We start from the raw sequence: 23,060 nt of genomic DNA, 5'->3' as shown, positions 1-23,060 counted from the left end.
CACAGTGTTCGGTTGCTCCAGAAGTAGTTTAGTCATGCTGGCCACATGACCCAGAAATCTGTCTTTGGACAAACGCCGGCTCCCTTGGCCTAAAAGTGGAGATAAGCGCCAGACCCCATAGTCTAATTTGACTGGAGTTAACCATCCACGGGTCCTTTACCTTTTACCTTACCTATGGCTACTCTTCTTCCTTTGCCTTAGTTAAATTATCTTGGAAGGAAATAGAGCATTACAGGTAGACTGCTGTAGTAAATGTTTGTGCTTGCTTTAATCTATAAACACACAAAGCACATGTTCCACAAATATTTCTATAACAGAGCTGTTCCCTAAGTTTACTATAGAAAAAATGTTAACTTCACTCTAACTAAAATTAGGTTTAGTCAGCCTTTGCCAGGGGCCAAGTCATTTTTTAAAAAACATTGTGTTTTTCAATTATACAGAAACAAGGTATAACAATAAGATGAAGACACCAAAAGAGAAGAACCCCATTGCAAAAATGAGGGACTGGGCTGTTAGAGTTGCAGGGCCTGCCCTGTGGAACTCTTTGCCCCCCAAAATTTGGCAGGAATCCTTCCTGCTTTCTTTCAGATGTCTTTTAAAAACTGTATTGTTCTGACAGGCTGTTGTAAAGACATGCAGTTGAGAATGAAGCAATAGAAGGAGCTTTTTGTTTCTTCAATTTTGAAAGGTAATAAGAGGTCACAGAGAATTGCTAGCAACTGCTTGGTATGTATGTATGTATGTATGTATGTATGTATGTAACCATGCATGTATATGTAACACAATGGATATAGGGAAGGAATATCAATTAACTTACGAGAAATTAAAAGAAATCACTTAAAAGAAGAATATACCCCCCTCTGTGTACACGTTAGAACCAATAACTATCCCAGCCAGGGCTAGCCCTACCTTTAGACAGAGTGAGGCAACTGTTTTGAGCTGGCCCTGATCTCTTCAATGAGGACTGAGTCCATGCCAAGTCTCCCTTTAGTGCAACGTTTCGAGGTCAAGTTGCAGAACAACTCAGATTTTATCTACCTTTATCTGTTTTTGATCAGATATTTACATCATATTATTTTTATTAAGTTTGCAGTTCCTTACTTTCACCCTTTTATTTGCAGGATATATGTAGTGTAAGCAAAATGGTCGCTGATAAATAACTGTCATGCTAAGTAGACTACCTAGATGTACTAAAACTATGAAAGGTAAAACAAGGAATGACATTTTATTCAGTTTGATATTTTCAGTTCCAGTTTTCAGGGCATTTCAGAATGTCCCATCTGAAGTCTATAAGCCGCCCTTAAATATATTCTCTCTCTCTCTCTCTACACACACACACACACACACACACACACACACACACTATGGAGGAAGTGCCCAAGACACATATAAAAGTAAAATCTTCACATTTGAGAATAGATGCCCCCTACAATACAAAGACTTCAATCCAGCCAATTGTGCTTAAGTACCATTTAAATCAACAAGGCTTATAACCAGCTAGTTCTACTGATTACAAATGAGATTTAAATGAGACTAATTTTCTTGGACGGGACGCAGGTGGCGCTGTGGGTTAAAGCCTCAGCGCCTAGGACTTGCCGATCGAAAGGTCGGCGGTTCGAATCCCTGCGGCGGGGTGCGCTCCCGCTGCTCGGTCCCAGCGCCTGCCAACCTAGCAGTTCGAAAGCACCTCCGGGTGCAAGTAGATAAATAGGGATCGCTTACCAGCGGGAAGGTAAACGGCGTTTCCGTGTGCGGCTCTGGCTCGCCAGAGCAGCGATGTCACGCTGGCCACGTGACCCGGAAGTGTCTCCGGACAGCGCTGGCCCCTGGCCTCTTGAGTGAGATGGGCGCACAACCCCAGAGTCTGTCAAGACTGGCCCGTACGGGCAGGGGTACCTTTACCTTTAATTTTCTTGGATTTTAGCTATTGACTACAGAATTATCAACAGCCTTCCAACAAGGCAAGTCAACAAATGGAAAATTTTAAAAAGTGAACAGGCTTATCACTTTAATATGATGTACTTAATGTACTTACCCATGCTTGTTTAATGTATCTTGCTAAGCAGTGATCTGTACAGTATTTGCTTCTGATTAAAGAGCTTAGTCTGCCATACTGGCAGGGATCTTCAATAACCCATGTTCAGAACAATTATTTAGCCAGCTAAATAATGATTCAACATTAAACAAGGTCCAGATAAGGACTTATATGTCTGGAATTTCCAGACGCATGGCAACTCTTGTCGTATTGTGCAACAACGCTGGGCAAAAGTAACAAAAAAAGCTCAACAACTCCCCCCCCCCAAAAAAAGATGAGAATTACCTGAACAAACTGATATTCCTTGGTAGCTATTGATTTAGGAAGTATGCAAATTATAACACCACAAAATTATATTATATTTCTTGCATCATAATTAATTAAGGATCCATATTAATATAAACTTACTTTTTTTCAAATCTATTTGCTGCACAGTAGATGGACTGGTAGGTTTCAGGATAGAAAAAGATGAATTCTTGCCTATGATCTTCACTGATGTGTCTGTGGACTGTAGAGTTTCGTCTCCTGTATTGGTTGATGACCAGGAGTTGTCTCCGGGAGTTTTGGTCAAAATCTTTTCACCTGTAGGACTAGTTTTCAGTGATGGGGTTTGTGAGGCAACCTGTGCAGCTCCCTTATGTATACTGAAGTTTTTATGTATTTGGTCAAGGTGAAATAATGGGTTTGTGGTCCAAGATGGTGGTTGTATTTTGTTCCCCATAGATGGAACAACATTTGAACGACCTTCAGTCATGTTTGGAAAAAGAGTATCAGGCATTTCAGTGTCACCATCAGGGTGAAGTAAGTCGCTTTCATTTGAATGTAAGCATTTTTTCCCCAACACACCTGAATGGAAGGAAAAATCATAGAACATAAACCAGAGAACCTGACAAAATTCACTGAACAAGAATGAACATCCCATACACTACCTACTGGAAGAGATCCTGTAGGTAGTTGGAAGCTCTAGAATAGAAGGCAGCAGAGGACAAGGGTTTTTTGTTTGTTTAATTCTAGGTATCAGTGTTCTGATTTTCCTTCAATTGTGTACATTGCCATCTGTATCTTTTAAAAGACACTTTGTAGCTCTATAGACAAATGTACTTACCCCTTAATAAAATTTAAAATGAACATATGGGAAAATAATATCTGGGATACAGCAATGTCTGAGCATCTCACCAGACACAGAAGGGCAATTAAAGGCATAACAAACAGAAATGTGGAAACGGATTTCCAAGAAATGTGGACCCTTTCTTTAATTATGTTAATGACCAAAATCAAGACCTTGTTATATCAACTGCTCAATATTTTCAGTGGAGAGGTTACATTAAGCAATATGTTCAAACCTTGTTTATATCTAGAATCAATTGATAGAACAAACACCATTCAATGTACTGCTGGACTAAGTGCTTAATGGTTTTTGTATTTGTTTTTGTATTTGTATTTGTTTTGTTTAAAAACCAATAGAAATTTAAAAAAAAAAAAAAACATTTAAAATGCCAGACAGACACTGTTTGCTATATACAGCATTATGCAGTTTAAAGTTCAAACCTATAAATGACTTATTTGGGTTTCCATTTTCATATTCTAAATTATTTTCTTTCTTTTTTTCAAAAAAATAAAATTGACATTCTCTAAAACATCCCTTTATTCCGGGGTGGGGGGGGTGAGGAGTGGTAAACCGTAGGGCAGTGCAAGTCAGTCCCCAATTCAGTTCAGGTCTCAGTATAGCAACTCTGCTCTGGTCTTTTTCTGACCCAGACCCTATTCAGGCCCTTAACTGAAATGGAGGCCTTGCACAGTCCTAATGTTTAAACAGGGTTTAAAGCCCCAATTAAACAACTCAGTCAGCATCAGGGGATAAGGGAAGGAGGAGGAGACCTGAAGGCAGACACTGTAACCTGTACTGTCTCTTCCCTCCCTTGCCGCCTGATCACCCCCTTCTGACAGCTCAAGATCACTCTATGGGGATACGAACCCAGGGTATCTAGGACCACCTTGACCCAGTCCAGACAAATACTATATCAGCATGAATCAGCATATTTCTTACTGAAATCCAAGATTTGTCTGGAGCAGATGCACAACCCTAGAAAACAGGGCCCTGTGTGATTCCTCTGGGGCATTCAGGTTCTGTTTTTAACCCACAAATGCTTTGTCCTTATAAGTATCTACTAGGCATATTACATGAAAATGTGTGATCAACATAAAAAATACAAATGGGGTTTTGTGTATTTTAGTCTTGCCAGCTTCTGATAGACTTACAGCATATGTTTTATTTGTAAAGAAATTTCAACTGTATTGAGGATTTCTTAACTACAATCTCACCACAGCACACTACTTGATCCCATGGTAATTATCTTTATTTCTAAAACTGTGTAATTTATTTCTAAAAGCATGTGCTATTAATTACTTATTCATATGTATTTACTAAATTCTTCCTATCTTTCTTTTTAATATTTCTTTTAATGTATGAGCCAACAAGACAGCCTACATAAAATAAATGTGTTGATGTGGGTAATAAAAGTAACAAAAGTATAAAGTTTTTTTAGTTGCAGAGCTCTTCTAACTACAGAAATTCAACATAAATTACTCCTATTCCAAACTGTGTAGGAAGAATTGGATTTACACCACCTTTTCTGTAGCCTAAGTTCCATTGGGTTGCTAAATCACATGACTAAGCTGAAAGGTGTTGGAATAGGATTCTCATTGCCCCACCTAACTCCTATCAGGCCCCCAGAACACCCCTCTTTGGGGACTTACATCCGTATAAGTTACATCAGCTTAAGTTCCACAGTCTGAGACAGGGTGCGGGACTTATGCCATCATAGACCCAGCTCAGCCCTGACTTAGCTGAGAAAGCCCAGCACATGTCAAATCAAAGCTCCCTCATCCCAGCGAATCTTGGGTTTGGATTATTTTATTCCTAGAAATACACTTTGAATATCATGTTTCTACTTTGTTAGCTTACTTGATCTTAATTCCCTTCAGTCTGTTCTCTGTTTAAAGACAGATCCCTAGACTCAGTTATCAGACAATACAGTCTGATGCTCACCAATCATAGAATCAGAGTTGGAAGGGACCACGAGGGTCATCCAGTCCAACCCCCGGCAATGCAGAATTCTTTTGCTCATCTAAACAAAAAATGCAGAGGCTATAAAAATGTTTTATTGCAAATCATCTCCTGGGCTGAGCCCTGAAAACTAGGTCCTGGGCTGCCCTGAAATCAAGACACACGCTCCTTTGGCCTTGCTGATGTGATCCAAATACGTTTGGCACCAGCTTGGCTGCAGGAGTTGCCAGAAAGAGCCATAGCAGACACCATCCAACCATCTTAGGGACTCCACTCCAGATTTGTGTAGGGTTTACTCAGTAGCCTTTTCTTCTCCCAAAGTTTTCCCACAAGGCAGTGGAGATTTAGGATCAGACCTTTCCTTCTCCTAATTGGGCTACCTTCCCAGGTTGATTAACTTTAATGCAGGATTCTCATGAACATTAAAGCTCAGACCTTAGTGCAAGCATAGGTGGTTATCAAGTGACCCATGGGTCAGAGATATGAAACCCCAAAATATGCTCACCATACAACTATTAATGCGGTATTCCTCTTGCCTACCAAGAGAAGAAATTAATAAGTGAACATCTTTTCTCTTAAATTACAGAATGCTATCGGTGCTACTTTACATTATTAAGTTAAATTACTAGCAAGGTCCGTTGCACTGATCGTTTTGTCCTTGCATATGAATGTAGTACTTACCCACAAATGTAAGAAGGATCACCAACAAAAGTATAAGAGCACAAATGCATGGAATCAATATTAGCAACAAGAGTCGAAGGTACTTGGCAGAGACAAGTTTCTGAGAGCAACCATCCTCCATGTTATCTTCATCTGTTACAAGGGCCTGAAACACAGAGAAGGCTAGTTTTTAAATTTCTAACATAAAAGTTGCATCTAAGTATGGCTACTCCATGACATAATAGTGACACTAAAGCAAAATATACTCAACAGAATATAAAAAAAATCTCATTATACATGACAAAGCCATTTTTCACCTTCTCACCCCTTGCTTTTTCCTGTAAGACCTATTGCAGTCGTTAAGAGTCGTCAACAGGCTCATCACAGCTATCTGCCAATCACCCATTCCCAACACCCTTCTGAGTAATACCCCTCCCCACCTTCTCACTATATAGAAGGGTCTGGTAACTTCTGTTTCAGTGTATCTGAAGAAGTGTGCATGCACACGAAAGCTCATACCAAGAACTAACTTAGTTGGTCTTTAAGGTGCTACTGGAAAAGGAATTTTTTTTTTTTTACTATGGCAGACCAACACGGCTACCTATCTGTCAACAGAATATATTTATTAAATAAATTTATGATGCATTTGCAATGATTGGATAACATGCTCTTATAAGGAAACACATGTCTGGAATGCTTTGAAGGCCTTGAGAGGGAAAATATTTTTCTAGAAACACAAAAAATCTATATATTGAGGGGCTCAAAAGCCAAATAGCTGTCCTAAAAGATTTAGAAGTGCTAATATAAAATACATTTTTCCCTTTTAAAAAGAGTCTATATTTTTTGTTTTTCCTAGGATTGTAGGGCAAATGCTCAACCTTTTACAAGGTGTTTATTAGAATAGCAAAATTATTAATCACAGATGCTGGGGTCTCTGCTGAATACAACTCCTCAAATTATACAATTTCTGACGCAGGAACAACAAGAACATTAAAACAAATTTATTTTGTACTAGCTGGAGGCAAACAGCGATGGAATAAAAAGAGGGCACATTTACCCACTGCCAAAACAATGCCCAATATATGGAGGCCTTCTTTGGGAGACAAATTCTATGTAATAAGGACAATATCTCTCATAAAATCCAATATAAAAGACTCTTATAAAAGTCAACAATACTGACTCAAGTTACATGGTTCATTCTAATGTATATATAGTGGTTTTCACAGACTCCAGCCATCCACCAACCAAACCTGGGAAGTGAGTATTCCTTCATCCTTAAAAACCAATTCCTCTTCACTAACCTAATACTATCCCCCTCCTCCTTACCACCCACAAAATCTGGGCATTTCTCCCAGTCCAGTAAATCAACTTGCTATCTTGTTCTCACAACAAGGCTTCATGTGGTTCTGTTGATTTAGAATGTGCGGATTTAGCCCAGGTTTTGAAGACGATTTCATTGTTTTGGTTTGTTCATTACAATGGAAACAGCGAATGAATGACAAGAATTGTATTGGAGTCTTCCTTGAAGAATTGGAAAGGATATTCAGAAGCTCAACATAGTTATTGGTGAATATTAGGGCTTAGTAAACTCTGCTGTTGCTTTCTTAAATTTCAAACATTGTTGTATAGCTTCAGTAAAAACCACAAAGGATAAATTATTTTTGTTCTTTGGCATTCTTATGAAGTGAAATATCTATGATGGACAAGCATTAATCCTTGCATTAAACATGTGCTTTAAAAAAATGAGTAAAGGCAAAATGCTCAGAAAGAAAGAAATAACTTGGAACAGAAGTTCCATTATTTTCTCTGTTGCATTATAAAACGTAATGCAGAGTTAAAAGACTACTCCAATTTTTTCATTTTTAAAACAAATCCAATTACAGGATATCATTTTTATTAATAACCTATATAATAAATGTGGCTAATATTTAGGGGGTGAAATAGTTCTGAAAATAGTGTGAATTCCAAAGCCATGAGTACAACATGAGGGAGACAATACTGAGGGAGCAGTATGTGTATGGAAGCAAGATATTGAGACCGATTTCCTTGTGAGCCTGGTCTGGTTGACAAAAATGCAATGTTGTTTCAAAACAATTCTGTGAAAATATGGAATAATGTTAAAGTGGATTTACAGAGATGGAGAAGAATGCATCTGTCCCTCATGGGTAGACGATTTTCCCTATGGGCTTGCTTCGCAAGACAAAAACGTCTTGCGAGTTTGCTTCCTTTTTCTTAAAGCCGTTAATACCCAGCGAATCCGCGCTCCGCAAGACGAAAAAAATCGCTAGACGACACAACTCGCGGAACGAATTAATTTCGTCTTGCGAGGCACCACTGTATTACCTAAAATGTTGTTCCTCTTTCAGACCGTGGCAGTAATCAGTTCAGTAATATGTTTTAAACAATGGCAAACAGACATTACTACAATTATTTGACAAGGGAAGAGACCAATAATAAGTTTCAATAATTTAACAGATGTAAAAGAAAGAGAAGGCTTAGCCTTACCAAATTTAAAATTGCATCATGAAACAGCATGTTTAACTTGGTTAAAAGAGTGGGTAACATTAATGAAGATTAGATTACTGGATTTGGGAGGAATTGAAAGAAGATATGGGTGGCATTCCTATTTGTGGCATGACAAGTCAAAGTACATAAAGACTTTCTTAATCATTATATAAGGAGGAGTCTGTTGGGGGTGTGGAGGAGGAATAAAGATCTTCTGGAACACAAAAAAACACCTATGGATATCACCAATAGGTGAACATTAAAAAAATGATTAAGTGGGCAAAAGATGTTGGACACAATATAGTTATTGCTACCTGCGGAAAGCTTCGGAAAACATGTATGAAATTTACAACATGTTATAGCTTGAAAGATGATGTACAGGTGGTATTTAACACCAAAGAAGCTAGCTCGATTCTAGAAGAATGTATCAAACAAGTGTTGGAAATGTAAGAATTGAAAGAGGTCATTCTATCACATGAGGCTGACCTGCATGGAGGCCACGGCCTTTTGGGTCATGATATATAATAGGAAAAAAATTCAAACTGATCTTTCTCAAGAAAGCCTTCCTGCTGGGGATACTGGAAAGTGAAATTCCAAAGAAAGCTTAAACTGTATTTATCTATGTAACTACTGTGGTAAGGAATCTCTATACACAGAAGGATGAGAGAATACCCTCAAAAGAAGAATGGCTGGTGAAAACCTTGGAATATACAGAGATGGCAAAACTGACGGCACTGATAAGAGACACAATAAACAGAATCCTTTAAAGAGGACTGGAAACCCTTAAAAAAATTATTTTCCATAGGTGAAGTCCACAGCAGGGTTTGAATATTAAGAAAAAATAGCAGAACATATTGAGAAACCTGTTAAAGAGGATGAAACTGGATATGGTAGAATTATAAAATGCCATTGTCTATAATCTTGAATATAAGCATTGATGATCAGTGAGTGGGAAGTCATTAATATGTAGAACTTAATATAAGTGTTGAGTAACAAAATGTAACTTTTAAGCTATATATATATATATATATATATATATATATATATATATATATATGAGATAAATGCATGGTGATTTGAGGTGTCCAGGTGTTATTTTTACTGCATGGGGGGGGCGCACACTTCCATCTGCATTGCAATACTGATGAGAATGTGCATCTCTAATCATTGCCTCAGGCTGCATATGCAGTATTGCATGCTGTTGTATGTAGACTAAAATCCTAAAGTCTAACCTGGATATAATAACCTACTTGGCGATGTTGTTCCACTTTTTGCCAGTATGTGGAACATAAGAATAATTCTGTCCTCTCTTTATTTAAGAAAAACCTTACAAATTGTAATAGCACAGAAAATGGCAGATATTTCTAAAAGGGACAAAGTACCATATATTTTCACTTTTGGTATTAGCAAAATCACAGAAAGAAGCTGTCCCAAAATGTTGCTGTTTCCTAAATCATCATTTCAATAAGTAAGTCCTCAATTATAAACAACATGTTATGTTTGTTATGAGAATGTAATTAGTACCATGTTGATAAATTAAACAAGAAATATGTCTTTGTACAGTTGAAAATAGCTGAGGAAATTCTATATGACAAGCTGGTTTTCACATACTGCTATTGTTATCTTTACATCTGTTATTAATAATTCCATTCATTTCAAGCTTTTCGTTTAAAAATATAAACAGATGTGTAAACAGTTAACCTTTTATAAACTGCTGAGATTAAGAGAATTAAGAAAATGTAAGGGCAATGATTAGCAACTGGCAGTCTTGGTGCAAAACACTGAGATTATCATCTAGTTTCCAGTTCAGTGAAGTATATAGTGACAGGTGAACTAGCTAAGCAAATTAAAAAGTTTGCACATGATTTGCTTAAAGATTGGAGAAGGCTCTAAAACCACTGGAGGCCTCCATAAAAGATATATCAAGCAAGGCAGCAGACACATCTGTGACAGCTAGTGAAGTGCTGGACTTGGGGCTGCAAACCCAGACCCATCTTGGAAAGCTGACAGATGCGATACTTCAGATGAAGCTGAAGGACCAGCAGGACCAGAACTGCTATTAAAAAATTCACTTATCTGAAGTCCCTGAATGAGAAGAGAAGTGCAAGAAAATAGACTTTCTGATCAGGTTCCCCAGCCTGCTGTAAACCAACAAGTGCAAACCATAGCCCCACTGAACAGAGAACTCTCCCTGAATGCAACTGCCTGAGGCATTTGGCTCAACCAACAGAGGCAGTAAGACAATAACCACAAATATACATACAAGAATAGGCTGATTAAATCATTGATATACCAAAATAGAAGTTGCTTCAAGTTTGGAAACAAGGACAACTGTTGTTAACTAGAGCAGCAAAATGTTCTTACTACAAATAAAATAGTGCTGATAAGATCTGCCCCACAAGAGCTGATAGGATCTGCTCAATTAAGTTCAGGCTTTGCAGCCCCCTATGAATGCTTATATACATACAACTCTCCAGACAGACATAGCTTACAAAAGAGCCCTTAAGTCCAGAAAACAGTGAATTTTGGAACAGAGCAATCTTATTTGATGAAACGGCCACAGCAATTAAAGAGCTACAGAATTGAAAAACCACTGGGAAATATGGGCTAGGTGGAGCATTCTATTAGGCTTTTTGCAGGCCCGAATTTAAATGACGAGAGGCCCTAGGCTACTCCATTTGTGAGGCCCCTCCCAATCCCCCACTCACACAACTGGAAGAAAATGGAAGAACGTTATAAACAAAATTGAGTGAAGCCAAGGATGAAGACAGGTATTTAAAATTCTGCAATTCACAATTTCTCCTCTAAAGGACATAAGATGTCATTGTCAAATAGGTAAAGGTAAAGGGACCCCTGACCATTAGGTCCAGTCGTGACCAACTCTGGGGTTGCAGCGCTCATCTCACTTTATTGGCTGAGGGAGCCAGTGTACAGCTTCTGGGTCATGTGGCCAGCATGACTAAGCCGCTTCTGGCAAACCAGAGCAACACACGGAGACGCCGTTTACCTTCCTGCCAGAACAGTACCTATTTATCTACTTGCACTTTGACGTGCTTTCGAACTGCTAGGTTGGCAGGAGCAGGGACCGAGCAACAGGAACTCACCCCATCGCGGGGATTCGAACTGCCAACCTTCTGATTGGCAAGTCCTAGGCTCTGTGGTTTAACCCACAGCGCCACGGTGATTTTAAAAAATGCATAAATGTTAAAATTAACACTGAAAAACTTTTGCAATAACAGAACTTTGTAAACCTTTTGTGGAATAAGCATTAATTTTTAGGAAAATGAAGTTGTAATGTTATTCTTTTTTTAAAAAACCTTTAGTTTACAAATTATATTACCTGGGAAATGTAAATAATATGATCATGATTACCTGACAGTATGGAACTTTTAGAATCTACTTTATGTTTCCATTAAACAGTTAGTTTTTAAAAACATATTATGAAGTAAACTACAACCATCAAATACAGTAAGACTAAAAAAATTTTTTCTAGCCTTCCTTATAGCAAAATCATCCAAAACGTCATCAAAAAATTTTTGTCTAAGTTTGTCACTTTCAATGTACAGAATGCTCAGTGCGGACAACCTCTCTTGAGACATCGTGGCCCTTAATTCATTTAGTCTTGAAAAACTCCTCTCCCGAGCAGTTAGAGACCATAAAGCTAAGAAATAGCCACAATACTATTTCCACATTAGGAAAGGCCATCTGAATTTTTTCCTTGTATATAATTTGATAAAAATAATTTAAACGCTTTCTTTGCCCATCTTCGAAACAAGAGAAAGAACAGGCAAGTAGTAGATCCTGTGCATGGAGAAGATGGAGAAATGCTATTGGGAGACAGAAAGGAGGAGGAACTGCTCAACATTTACTTTACCTTCAAACTTTACACAAAAGGAAAGCAATGCCCAACCTGGTGATAATAGAATAAATGATGCAGGGAGGGAGCTGCAGCCCAAGATATAAGTATAAAAAAGAGAGGTGGTAATGGATCACCTTGCTACTTTAAATGGATTCAAATCCAGGGCCTGATGAACTGCACCCAAGGATGTTAAAAGAACTTGTGTTGTGTCAGAACTAGTCTATAAGCTTTCAGAATTCTTGGAGAACAGATGAGACCCCTGTGGACTGGAGGTGGGCAATGAGGAGTCTGAAAGGTAACATGATAACAGCAAATATGTAAAGGGCCGTGACATGGAAGATGGAGCAAGCTTGTTTTCTCTTGTTCCAGAGGGTAGGAACCAAACAAACAATCTCAAATTATAATAAAGGAAATTCTGACTAAACATTAGGAAGAACTTTCTGACAGTAAGAGCTGTTTAGCAGTGGAACGGACTACTTCAAAAGGTGCTGAACACTCCAATGGAGGTTTTTAAGCAGGGGTTGGATGGCTATCTGTCAGGGATTCTCTAGTTGTGGTGCCTGAATTGCAGGGGGGTTGACTTGGTGACCCTTGGGATCCCTTCCAGCTGGACAGTGCCATGATTAAAAACAAAACAGTCCGTGCCTATAGGCTTACTATTGAAAATGTATGGTATTAGTATATGGATTGTAACCTGGCAACACTTGCAGAGTGTGCAGAAATTAAGCAGATAATTATGTTCAAATAAGGCATGTCAGAAGGTAGGGGTAGCTAACTTTTTTGTCTAGAGGACTGTATTCCCTCTTCGCTAACCCTCCAACAGCTACATGCCAGCAGCAAGTATGCAAAAATAATTGTGGCCACCCCCCACCGCATCCTCCTATTCACACATACACACAAAGGTACTAACACAACCCTCTGAGTAGAGGAGTTGTGGTCCCCTCTCCAGTCAAATGATCAATCTGATGACTGATGACACTGGACTTCACCCACCCCAGTACTGTGGCTACTACCATTTGGGTTTGAAAGAGAGTGACAACTGTTCCAATTAAGTTTTCTAAATCACGAAAATATTAAATACTGTTAATGTGTGAAGGATTATTTTTAATTGGGGTATTGGGTCCCCACAGTAAATTTGGTTCTCTGGTATGTAGGTATCTGACAAGAAAGGGTTCTCATTCTGTAAAACCTAATACTCAACTTCAATTTCTGTAGGGGAAACAGCAAAAGAAATAAATTCACTGGTGCAGAATAACCAAATCTTCATATGCCTTCTATTCTCCAGAGGATGCAATAGTCTACTTGAAGCCTAAATTAGGACCCATTCACATATGTTTTCTCATTCCTGGCAGCATGGAATTCCTGTACAAGTATGTAGTTGGAATAATGCCAGTAAGGGAATTACACATCAGTGATTCCAGGAAGAGAAAATATCTTTGGTGTGCAGTTCCCTTTTGGTACCATCCCAACAAACATTTGAAGGGGAATCCCATTACACGACTCAACCTATAATGGAGAATTAAATGTCTATAATGAATCCAGATTTTCTCCAAAAGCAGTCCTCATTGTTAACAAGGAGGAAAGGAAGAAATGGAAGCAGCTTAATTACAGTGGTAACTAAAATAGACAAAAACATTTATGACCACAGATTATTATTGTTGTGTACAATACTGCAGTAACTGAGATACCCATGTACTTGGGAATATCAGCTGAATATTGATGATACATGCACATTTTTTAATGTATGTTTTGCCATAGTATCAAAAAGCTTAACAAGGCACACACAATAACATATTAGTTAAAATATTTGTATCTGAAGCTGTCCTAATACAAGTTAAAACAATTAACAAGGATTTCTGTTTCTAGTCAGTTGTACAGGTTCATAGAAATTCCACATACTTGAATGTCTAGAAATAACTCTGAACTGGGTCTAGTTTAAAATTACCCTTAAATCAGAGTTGAGGGGAGAGGAGGGGGAAATTTTCAAATTTAGCATGATGCCTTTAGTCTCAAATCAACAATAACTTATACTCTACATTTTGTTAGATATTGATGCTGAATGACTGAACATGACCTTGTTCTCAGTAACATAATTATTTCTTCCTTTCTAAGGTTATGAAAAGATGCAAGCGTTTCTGACCATGTTTCTCAGCTGATTGTTGAGAAATTACATTTTAGTAAGTTTTTTATTTATACAACGCTTATGTGTCCCCAATAACACATACATCCTCTCAACATTTCTCCGCATCTATTTTGGGCATAGCCCTTCTTCAGTTTAGTCTTGCTTACATGCCTTTATTTTTGTTCCAAATTGAAACTTTATATCGAGGCAATTATGGAAAGAGAAGACATGCAAAACCTGAACAAAGGCACTTCCCCTTAAAAACAGGCGAGCATGGCGGGATTCCTAAAAACTTGTTGCATTAAAAAAAAGAGAATAGAAGAGTAAAAATCTATTTGCTGAGTTACAGTTACCTTTGGAGACATTTCCTTTTGGATTTTGCAAATGCAGAAAAACGAGGAAGTAGCAGTAAACTACCATAAAGCAATATTTTTAAAAAGGGGGTCTGGCCACCCTGTTTCACCTACCAGACAACAGGGCAACTGGGTAGGCACTTGGTGACCTCATGGAATCCTCATGGCTCATGGAATCCATTAGATTACAAACCATGTGGTGGTGATAGTGAAAGTCTTACTAGCTGGCGGGCGGGGGTCGGGTTAATATGGCAACCTTACAGGAGTCACTTCGGTGGCCTTTGACAGGCAGAAATGAAGCAGACGAAGCTTTAAAAATAAATTAAAAAGTTATGTGGAAAGTTTCCTATCTCGCAGTTGTTCAATTCCCCAGAAGGCGCGGCGGTGGAGCGGGGAGAGAGAAATATGGCTGCCCTCCCTGGATGCCCCCTGTCCTCACGTGAAGCAAAACTCGACGGCAGGCTTTGGCAGGGACATAGGGCCTCTTTCGGCACCCGGAGAAAAAGCCTGCCTCTACATGGATTCCCGAGGGCCGTGAGTGAAGCGAGGCTTCTTCCCTCAGCGGCGCCGGCGTCCCCGGGCGCTCTATTTTTACGGCGACATTTTTCATTATTATTTTTTACCTCAGACTTTCCATTGCGCGGGGGAAGCGCTGAGGCCCCGGGAATCTGACATCTCAGCTTCGCTCCCGCTATTTATAGCGGCGGGGTTGCCCCGGCCGGCTGCTGTGCGCTTCTTTCCCCTCAGGGAAGAGAAAAATAATATGACACCACCGACAGGTCAGGTCTCTCTTTCAGCCGACATCTCTGAGGGAATCCCCTTCTCGTCTTCCGACGGCAGCCCCCCCGCTCCACCGGCCTCCTGTTCCCGTTGCCGAGCTTTTGCTGAGGTAACAACTTAAACAGGGGCTTGGATAACAAGAGTTATCTCCGTGTGCTGGTTCGCGCCCACTTCCTTAGACGTTATTTAGGATGCCCAAAAGTGTCCAGAGAAAGCGACCCCTCGGCCCAAATAAGCTTTTTGCATAGCAGGGTCTGGGGTGCGTTTGCCAATACTGCAGGAAACAGCAGCAGATGCTTAAAAAAAAAATCAACAAATTTATTATTGCATAATAATAAAGTCTCCATGGGTTTGGCTGCCTTTTGAGGCGCTGCAAACTTTCGTTGGTTTTGTAAATTTGCAGTCTAACGCAGCTGCTACTCTGGATTTCGCAATTCGGATTAATGTACCCCCTCCACCCAATAACTGAGACGGATGCCTAGGGAATTTTTTCCCACACCTGTGAGATTTATGTGCATCCTACGGCAATCACTGGAAAACTTGTCAAGCAGGCACCCCCTTTTCTGACAGGTAAACTCCCCCCCCCCCCAATATCAGATACTTGGAGGCTTTTTGTTGTGGTTAACTGTGGTAGGAGAAGAAAGCAGTGGCTTTTAAAAATAATAATCTTGTTTTCTTGGGATGAGCAAAAACGTCTGAGGTTCAGCCCGCACCCCCAGCTCTGTGCCATTTATAAGCTGCATAATGGACACACATCCAACAGATGCCGTCCCCCCAGGATGGTGATGCACTTATTATAAAAGCTACTCTGGATTTCTGTCCAGGGAGGAAGTGAGATTGGGACCCAGTAGGATCAATCCCTGTATCTGTACCTAAATTCGTATGATCATAGAATTGGAGTTGGAGTGGAGGGTCTTGTTGTAGGCTGTATAGCCCAGCCACCTGCTCAATGCAGGAAATCCAGAGCTAGAGTTTCCCAAACAGATGGCTACCCAGCTTTAAAGAACCTCCTGGGAAGGAGAATTCATCACTCCCCCCCCCCCCCCGTTATCTGGTCTTGTTGCTGCTCATTAAGGTATTTCCCTAATGTCCAACCACAATCAACCTATCCATGTTACTCAAGTCCTTTAGATCTAGCCTTGCCCTCTTTGACAGGCAAGAATAAGCATTTGTCGTCTTGCTACAGTGACAGCCCTTCCAAGTATTTGAAGAGGGCTTTTGTGCGCTCCCTCAGTCTTGCCTTCTTTTAGGCTAAACATCTACAGATCCTTAAGCCTTCCCTTAAAGGACTTACTTTGCTGACCATCTTCACTGCCCTCCTCTGAACCCATTCCAGTTTATCTACATCCTCCTTAAATTGTGATGCCCAGAACTCAGCACATTACGCCAGCTTAGTTATGACTAGTGCAGAGTAACATGGAACTACTATTTTTCCTGTGCGTTGGAAACTCCTATTAAAGAAGACTAAAATAGGCATGTCTTTTTTTGCAGCCACATCACACTGCTGGCTTGTGGTCAGCTCACTTATGGTAGCTAGATATTTCCTCACCTATTCCTTATCAGTCATGTACCTATTAGTCACACTGGTTACATGCAGTTGTACACCGTTTTCTCCCTTGGAAGAAAACAGGAGCTAAATTAGAGTCCATCTTCTCTTTTTGTGACCCGCTAACACCCTTACTGAGACGCGGGTGGTGCTGTGGGTTAAACCACAGACCCTAGGACTTGCCGACTAGAAGGTCGGCGGTTCAAATCCCCGCGACGGAGTGAGCTCCCGTTGCTCGGTCCCTGCTCCTGCCAACCTAGCAGTTTGAAAGCACGTCAAAGTGCAAGTAGATAAATAGGTACCGCTCCGGCGGGAAGGTAAACGGCGTTTCCGTGCGCTGCTCTGGTTCGCCAGAAGCGGCTTAGTCATGCTTGCCACATGGCCTGGAAGCTGTACGCCGGCTCCCTCGGCCAATAAAGTGAGATGAGCGCCGCAACCCCAGAGTCAGGCATGACTGGACCTAATGGTCAGGGGTCCCTTTACTAACACCCTTACTGCATGACGGCCTATGGTTCCCTTCCACTTCCTTCCTGTTGTAGCACTTGTAACCCACATTAGGTCCATAGTATTCAGCTACAAATTGGCTGAATAAATACAGAGTGGTGGAATGTGTCTGTGTGTGCGTATGCTCGTGCACTTGTGTGTGTCATTATTTTTTTTAATGAGCTATTTTTAATTGGGAATTGACTGACTTTATATTCCAGAATATTATTATTGGCTATGAGTCATTGTTAACAGGTCCAGCTAGTTCACTAGCTATGGCCCCTTTTGGATGGACATGACTTGGCCACAGTACTCTATCCTCTGGTAACTTCCAGACTGCATTATTGCAATGTGCTCTGTGTGGGGCTGCACTAGACGACCACTCAGAAACTTCAGCCGATTCAAACTGCAGCAGCCAGATCACCAGCAGATCCCAGAGCAGGTGATTATTAATATTATTTTGGCTTTAATACTCTGCAATAATTCCACAACATTCAGTGCAACTACCCCAGCTCAAGGATAGCCCTCCATATGGCTGTTTACCGACACCTTTTAAGTGACAAAAGACTTCCCTACTGCCAAGTGAATAAACATGCTACAGTTGTAAACTGCTTTGGGAGCATAAGAGAGAATAACAGGCTGTTTTTCACTGCTTGAATTGCCAGGCCAAGGGAGGAGGAATGTGTTTCCTCTTTGGGAGAAAAATAGTGTGGACAGCTCCAATGAGGAATAGCTACTTATTTCCCATAAAACTATACTGGCCTCTGGGGTAGATTGCAGAAGCATTCTGACCCAGAAAGAAAAATACTGATTATTTAAAACTGGGAATAGATTGAGGTGATGTTTAAAGACATAAACTGCAGGGCTAAACATCAAGGTCTTGCACAAATAACTCTTGAATTTACTTTTTATCAACTGTAGTTCAGACTTCCCTCAATAGATGGACTGGAAAAAAAACACCAGACCTGGCAAAATTCCAGAACATGGCTTTATCAAACTGGAGTGATCGCATACGTTTCAGTTCTGGAAAATTCTAATTGTTTCAGTCATTCATAAGATACTCCTGCAAGAAAGAGTGCTATCAATTGGAATGGTTCCATTACAGGATAAATGATACTTTAAAAATAAACAAGATAGGAAAGCTTCATTCAGTCACAGAAAAGATTCCACGTAGAGAATGAAGCAAAGGTACCAATGACTTCTTTGTTCCAAAGTTATTTTGGTGCATGAAGCTTTAAGGCTCACACTGCCCAGTTCAAAGTGTTGGATTTAACCTACAAAGCTTTATACAGTTTAGGATCCCAATACCTCATGGGCTACCTTTTCTTATATGAACCACCAAGAACTCTATGTCCCTCTCCCCAGAGAAGTTTAGAGAGCGGCAAAGAGAAAACAGTTTTTGGGTGGCAGCCCCTCATTTGTTGAATGCTGACCCCAGGGAGGTGCCCAATGAAGTACTTAAAAAAATCTGTAGGCATTTGAGTATTAATACTGTTGTGGTTTTTATGATCATTTAAGCAAGATTTTGGGGTGATCAATCTTGTGCTGTACGTGGAGAGGATAAATTCATTTATTATTATTAGTGCCTAATTAACTTGTTATTGCTAATTTTAAATGCTACATTGCTATCACTTACATTTGTATAGTTAGTATTCTTGTACACCACTTTGAAACTTTTGTAGAAAGAAGCAAGTAAAATAATATATTGGCAGCTCCTCCATATTGGGAAGTCACATAGATATGGGATGTAAATAAGAAGGTATCCCTTTATCTCCTCTTACCCATAATTATTAACATATCTTCATGGGAAAAATCAGTTATACAAGTACTGCTGCTGCTACCATAAACATTATAGCATCTGGATCTGTTATGTGTGCTATGCAGTAGACCCCAGACAGACCAAAAGTATTGTTGCACACCACCCCAATCTCAGAGCAGTGAGAGATTCCGGGGTTCCAGGCACTCACCAAGGGTTGGTGTTTCCTTTTGTGAGTGAGGCACAGCAGTGACTGTGGTCCCTGTATTTTACAGTTCATTTACGCATACAGTGGTACCTCAGGTTACATACGCTTCAGGTTACAGACTCCGCTAACCCATAAATAGTACCTTGGATTAAGAACTTTGCTTCAGGATGAGAACAGAAATTGTGCTCTGGCGGCATGGCGACAGTGGGAGGCCCCATTAGCTAAAGTGGTGCTTCAGGTTAAGAACAGTTTCAGGTTAAGAACGGACCTCCAGAACGAATTACCCGAAGTACCACTGTATATACAACCTGAGCCAATGATGGAGGGGCTGACAACATTAACACCCACAAGGGTGTTGTTCCTCTCACAGCTGCAACCTTGGATTCAAGCAGAAATCAGCTGAGATTCTCTCTGCCTTTCTAGCCTGCAGCTTTTTCCTCCAGGTCACATCACAGCAAACTCTGCCCTCCAACTCAGGCTTTGTCCTCCTAACTAAAAGTTGAAGAAGGGCCCCCACCCAGTTGCCATCTGCCACAGAGCCCCCTTTCCTCTGTTGTCTCAATGGCCGGATCACCCAGGCGATTACGTACCTCATCAGGAAGCTATCCTGGCTTGATTAGCTTTTAACACTTGCTAGGATTATAGGAGTCTGGCACCCACAATCTCATAACGCTGTTTAGATTTGATGAAGATTCATTTGTCACTGAAGTTGGTTGGACCAGATTGTTTGAAGAGTTGTGGATCCAAGCGTTATTTGGGTATCCAAATAAACCACTTGTTTGTATGAGGACCTAAAACTTCAGTCAAATGCAGGAAAGCAGCAGTAGGTTTGTGGCCTGAGCATACTTTCTGTGCAAGCTTATACTTGTCTCCTCAAAAGAAAATGCCATTACGCTCAGTGGAACTTACTCCCATGTAACTGAATAGGATTTCTCCCTTACTTAAGTGCCAACCTCACCAAACTCTGTGGAACTCAAGAAGCCTGCATTGTACCATATTTCTTTAAGGTACTTTGTGGTTCAGGAGTGTTTTTCAGCATTGCTGTTAGACTAGTGTACTGTGATTGGAAGCAGTTAAATGTCAAAACCAGGTGGTGCTTTGCAGGTCCTTTCCAACCTATGAGGTTTAAGGTATTGATCGGGAACTATCTCTTGCCAACTTAATTGGACATAAGCGGTTGGGTGAAAACAAGCGCTAACAAACAATTTTCCGCTTTAGTTTGCTTTGCTACGTGTAACTGTTCACCTCTTAGGAAATTAGGAATTACCCTTGTTGCTGACTCTCTATTGGAAAGAGAGAAGAAAAAGCGGACTGACATAAGACTTACATAAATCACTTTGTATTCTGAAGGCGCTACGGAAATAGGGAACACGATAACCCCTTTGCTTTGTTAAACCCTGGATCCACGCTCACTGCGGGTGAAGGTTTCGAAGAGAAAAGGCCGATTTTGGAAAGACAACGCTACAAAAGAAAAGCCAAGTATCTCAGCGGATCAGTCCTCCCAAAGAATTAAGTGAATTGGAGAGGAAGAACGAGCAAAAACTAACTCAGGGGACAGATCGGTTTTGTTCTGATCTCTTTGTCCCACTGAAGAAAGGAAAAGTGCAGACACCACGGCTCCTGTCTACAACCAGCAAACTAGTAAACTAAATTCTCCTTAAAACCCGTCCCCCTTTCCTAAGGCAGTCCCAGCAGCTCCCGCGCAGCCCGGGGCGCAACGCGCAAACCTGTTGCAGGCGCTACTTTGTCCAGAGACTTCACCGCGACACAGTAAAAAATCAGTTTGTTTCGTATTTCTCCCCACGCTTTTCCAGACCAGGCTATCCATGTTTGCAACTGCTGTAGCAGGACAGGCGTACCTAGGGACCGCAGCTTTCCAACAGCGACCTGCCCAACTGGCTAATAACTGGACCTCCTGGTGGCTTGCTGGTTTCAGCACCACCAAAAGACGCGCGGCCACTTGCCTCCCCACGAGAAGCGAAAGGACGGAGGGGGAATCGGGAACCAATCGCGGCTTCTAGCCGGCTACACCACCGCCCCGTGTCATTTCTGGATACTTAAACGCGCCCCAAAGGCCTCCTACCCGTGCGCTTGAGTGTGTGTGTGTGTTTAGATGGACTGGCAGACGCACCAACTAGGGATAAGTACAGGACGACGCAGCGAAACCACTTCCCGTTAGGCTACTGATTAATTAATATTTGTTTAGTTTGCAAGCGTTTGGCATTTATTCCCAGAGTCAAGATAAATAATGTCTCCAGCAACTGGCACGGTAACCTCTCGCTTCAAATTAGAGATTGGCTAGGGGAAAGCGCGTTTCTAGGTAAATAACTCCCATGGAAAATCGCTTGCTTCTTCCTCCTCTCACGGGCCCATTCCAAACATTACCGGGCAGCAAACTCCGGCTTCCTGAGAGCGTCCACTTTCCAGGAAGCTGCGTCCAATCTTAGTGAGCTTTAGTCCTACATGCCGTCAGCGTTGCATTCACACTTCAATTTTTAAGCGCGCGCTTCAATTGCACCGTGTGAAAGCGCAAAAGGCCATCTTTCTTTAAACTGGAACAAGTCCCGCTTCTATAATCTACAATCCCCACACCCGATTAAAAACCCCACTCTGGGCATAATTGAGAGAGAGTGGAGGAAATTCACCGTTACGTGTTGACCCCACTTGGGGTCAGAGCGGCTTCAAAGGTGCGAGAAACTTACCCGCGAGGTTTAAAAAGAGAAAGACACAAATAAGCAGTAGTAGTAGTAAAAGGGCATCGCTTCAGGCTCGGTTCTACCGGGAGAGCCTTTCCATCCGCTGCCGCGTACGCGCACCAGCAGAGCGCGCGAGGCTGCGATCCTAGCATTTTTCTAGGAGGGTTTTCCTTCCCCGGCTGCCTGCCTCCATTTACAGCGTTGGGCTCGGGCTGCGCCAAGTGGCCAAAGCGTTTGTCTTACCCGCTGATTGGCAAGGACTTGCCGGTAGCGCTCTTCTTCCGGAGGGAGCGGCTGCAGGGCCAACATGCTCCGGCTCCTTCGCCACCTTCGCTGGCTACGGGTCTCTCTGGGCGCCTTGGCTGCAGAGCGCACCGTCAGGGCTGCGGAGTGCCCCCACGGTAGGTAGGCAGGCAGGCAGGCAGGCAGGCTCCTTCCGAGTGGGGGTGGCTCGGCATTTTGTCCGTTCAGCAATCCACACCCAACTCCTCCCCACGATGATCGAAATCAACTCCGGGAGAAAGCCACCCATCGCCCCCCCCCCCGCCCGTCCCTTCTCTTTCGGCAAGGCAGCCAGCTTCGGAGGAAGAGGAGAGCCCGGGGAACCTGTGCCAAAGGCGCAAAGGATGAGAAAGGGCGCGCGGAGATGGAGAGCTCGAAGCCACCCCGTCTTCAGGGCGCGCACCCACCCGCGCCCCAAAAGAGACCCCACGAAAGGAGAGCAGGAGGCTGTCACAGATCAGCTTTAAAAAAGACGTGGCTCTCGCTGCCTCTGTCCCTCGCACCTTTGCCGCGTACCTGCTGCGCGCCTTGGGCGTCTTCAGTCGCCAAGTTGAACCTCGAAGCACCGGCGCCAGGAAAGCAGGAGTTTCGCCCCGGCTAGCCTGTCGAGAGCTGTCTGTTCCTTCGTCCACCGGCGACCCTGCGGAAAGAGACGACTCTTTCCTCAATACCCTCCTGCCCAGCAGCACCCCCTTCTCCTTATGAAAC

General features: G+C 41.7%; 1 protein-coding gene across 8 annotated transcripts in view; it reads right to left on the bottom strand.

Annotated features, from left to right (window-relative positions):
* CORIN (corin, serine peptidase) overlaps window positions 1–23,050 on the bottom strand; it is a 114,215-nt gene extending 91,165 nt beyond the window's left edge. Inside the window, exons 1-3 of one of the 8 annotated variants that reach the window (XM_083754870.1) lie at window positions 22,869–23,050; window positions 5,784–5,928; window positions 2,444–2,881 (exon numbers count right to left, since the gene is read on the bottom strand). In XM_083754870.1, coding sequence (XP_083610996.1) covers window positions 2,444–2,881; window positions 5,784–5,904 — 559 coding nt within the window. In that variant the 5' untranslated portion in view covers window positions 5,905–5,928; window positions 22,869–23,050. Of the gene's footprint in view, window positions 1–2,443; window positions 2,882–5,783; window positions 5,929–14,601; window positions 15,152–15,224; window positions 15,457–19,682; window positions 19,728–21,233; window positions 21,440–22,076; window positions 22,257–22,313; window positions 22,602–22,868 lie in introns of those variants that run through there. The other 7 variants (XM_083754867.1, XM_083754873.1, XM_083754871.1 and 4 more) reach the window with 7 other exon arrangements.
* Window positions 23,051–23,060: the final 10 nt, after the last annotated feature.

The sequence above is a fragment of the Podarcis gaigeae genome, assembly GCF_964106915.1.
Source record: "Podarcis gaigeae genome assembly, chromosome: 9".
NCBI classification, from domain to species: Eukaryota; Metazoa; Chordata; class Lepidosauria; order Squamata; family Lacertidae; genus Podarcis; species Podarcis gaigeae.
This window is presented reverse-complemented; position numbering and strand designations above follow the sequence as displayed.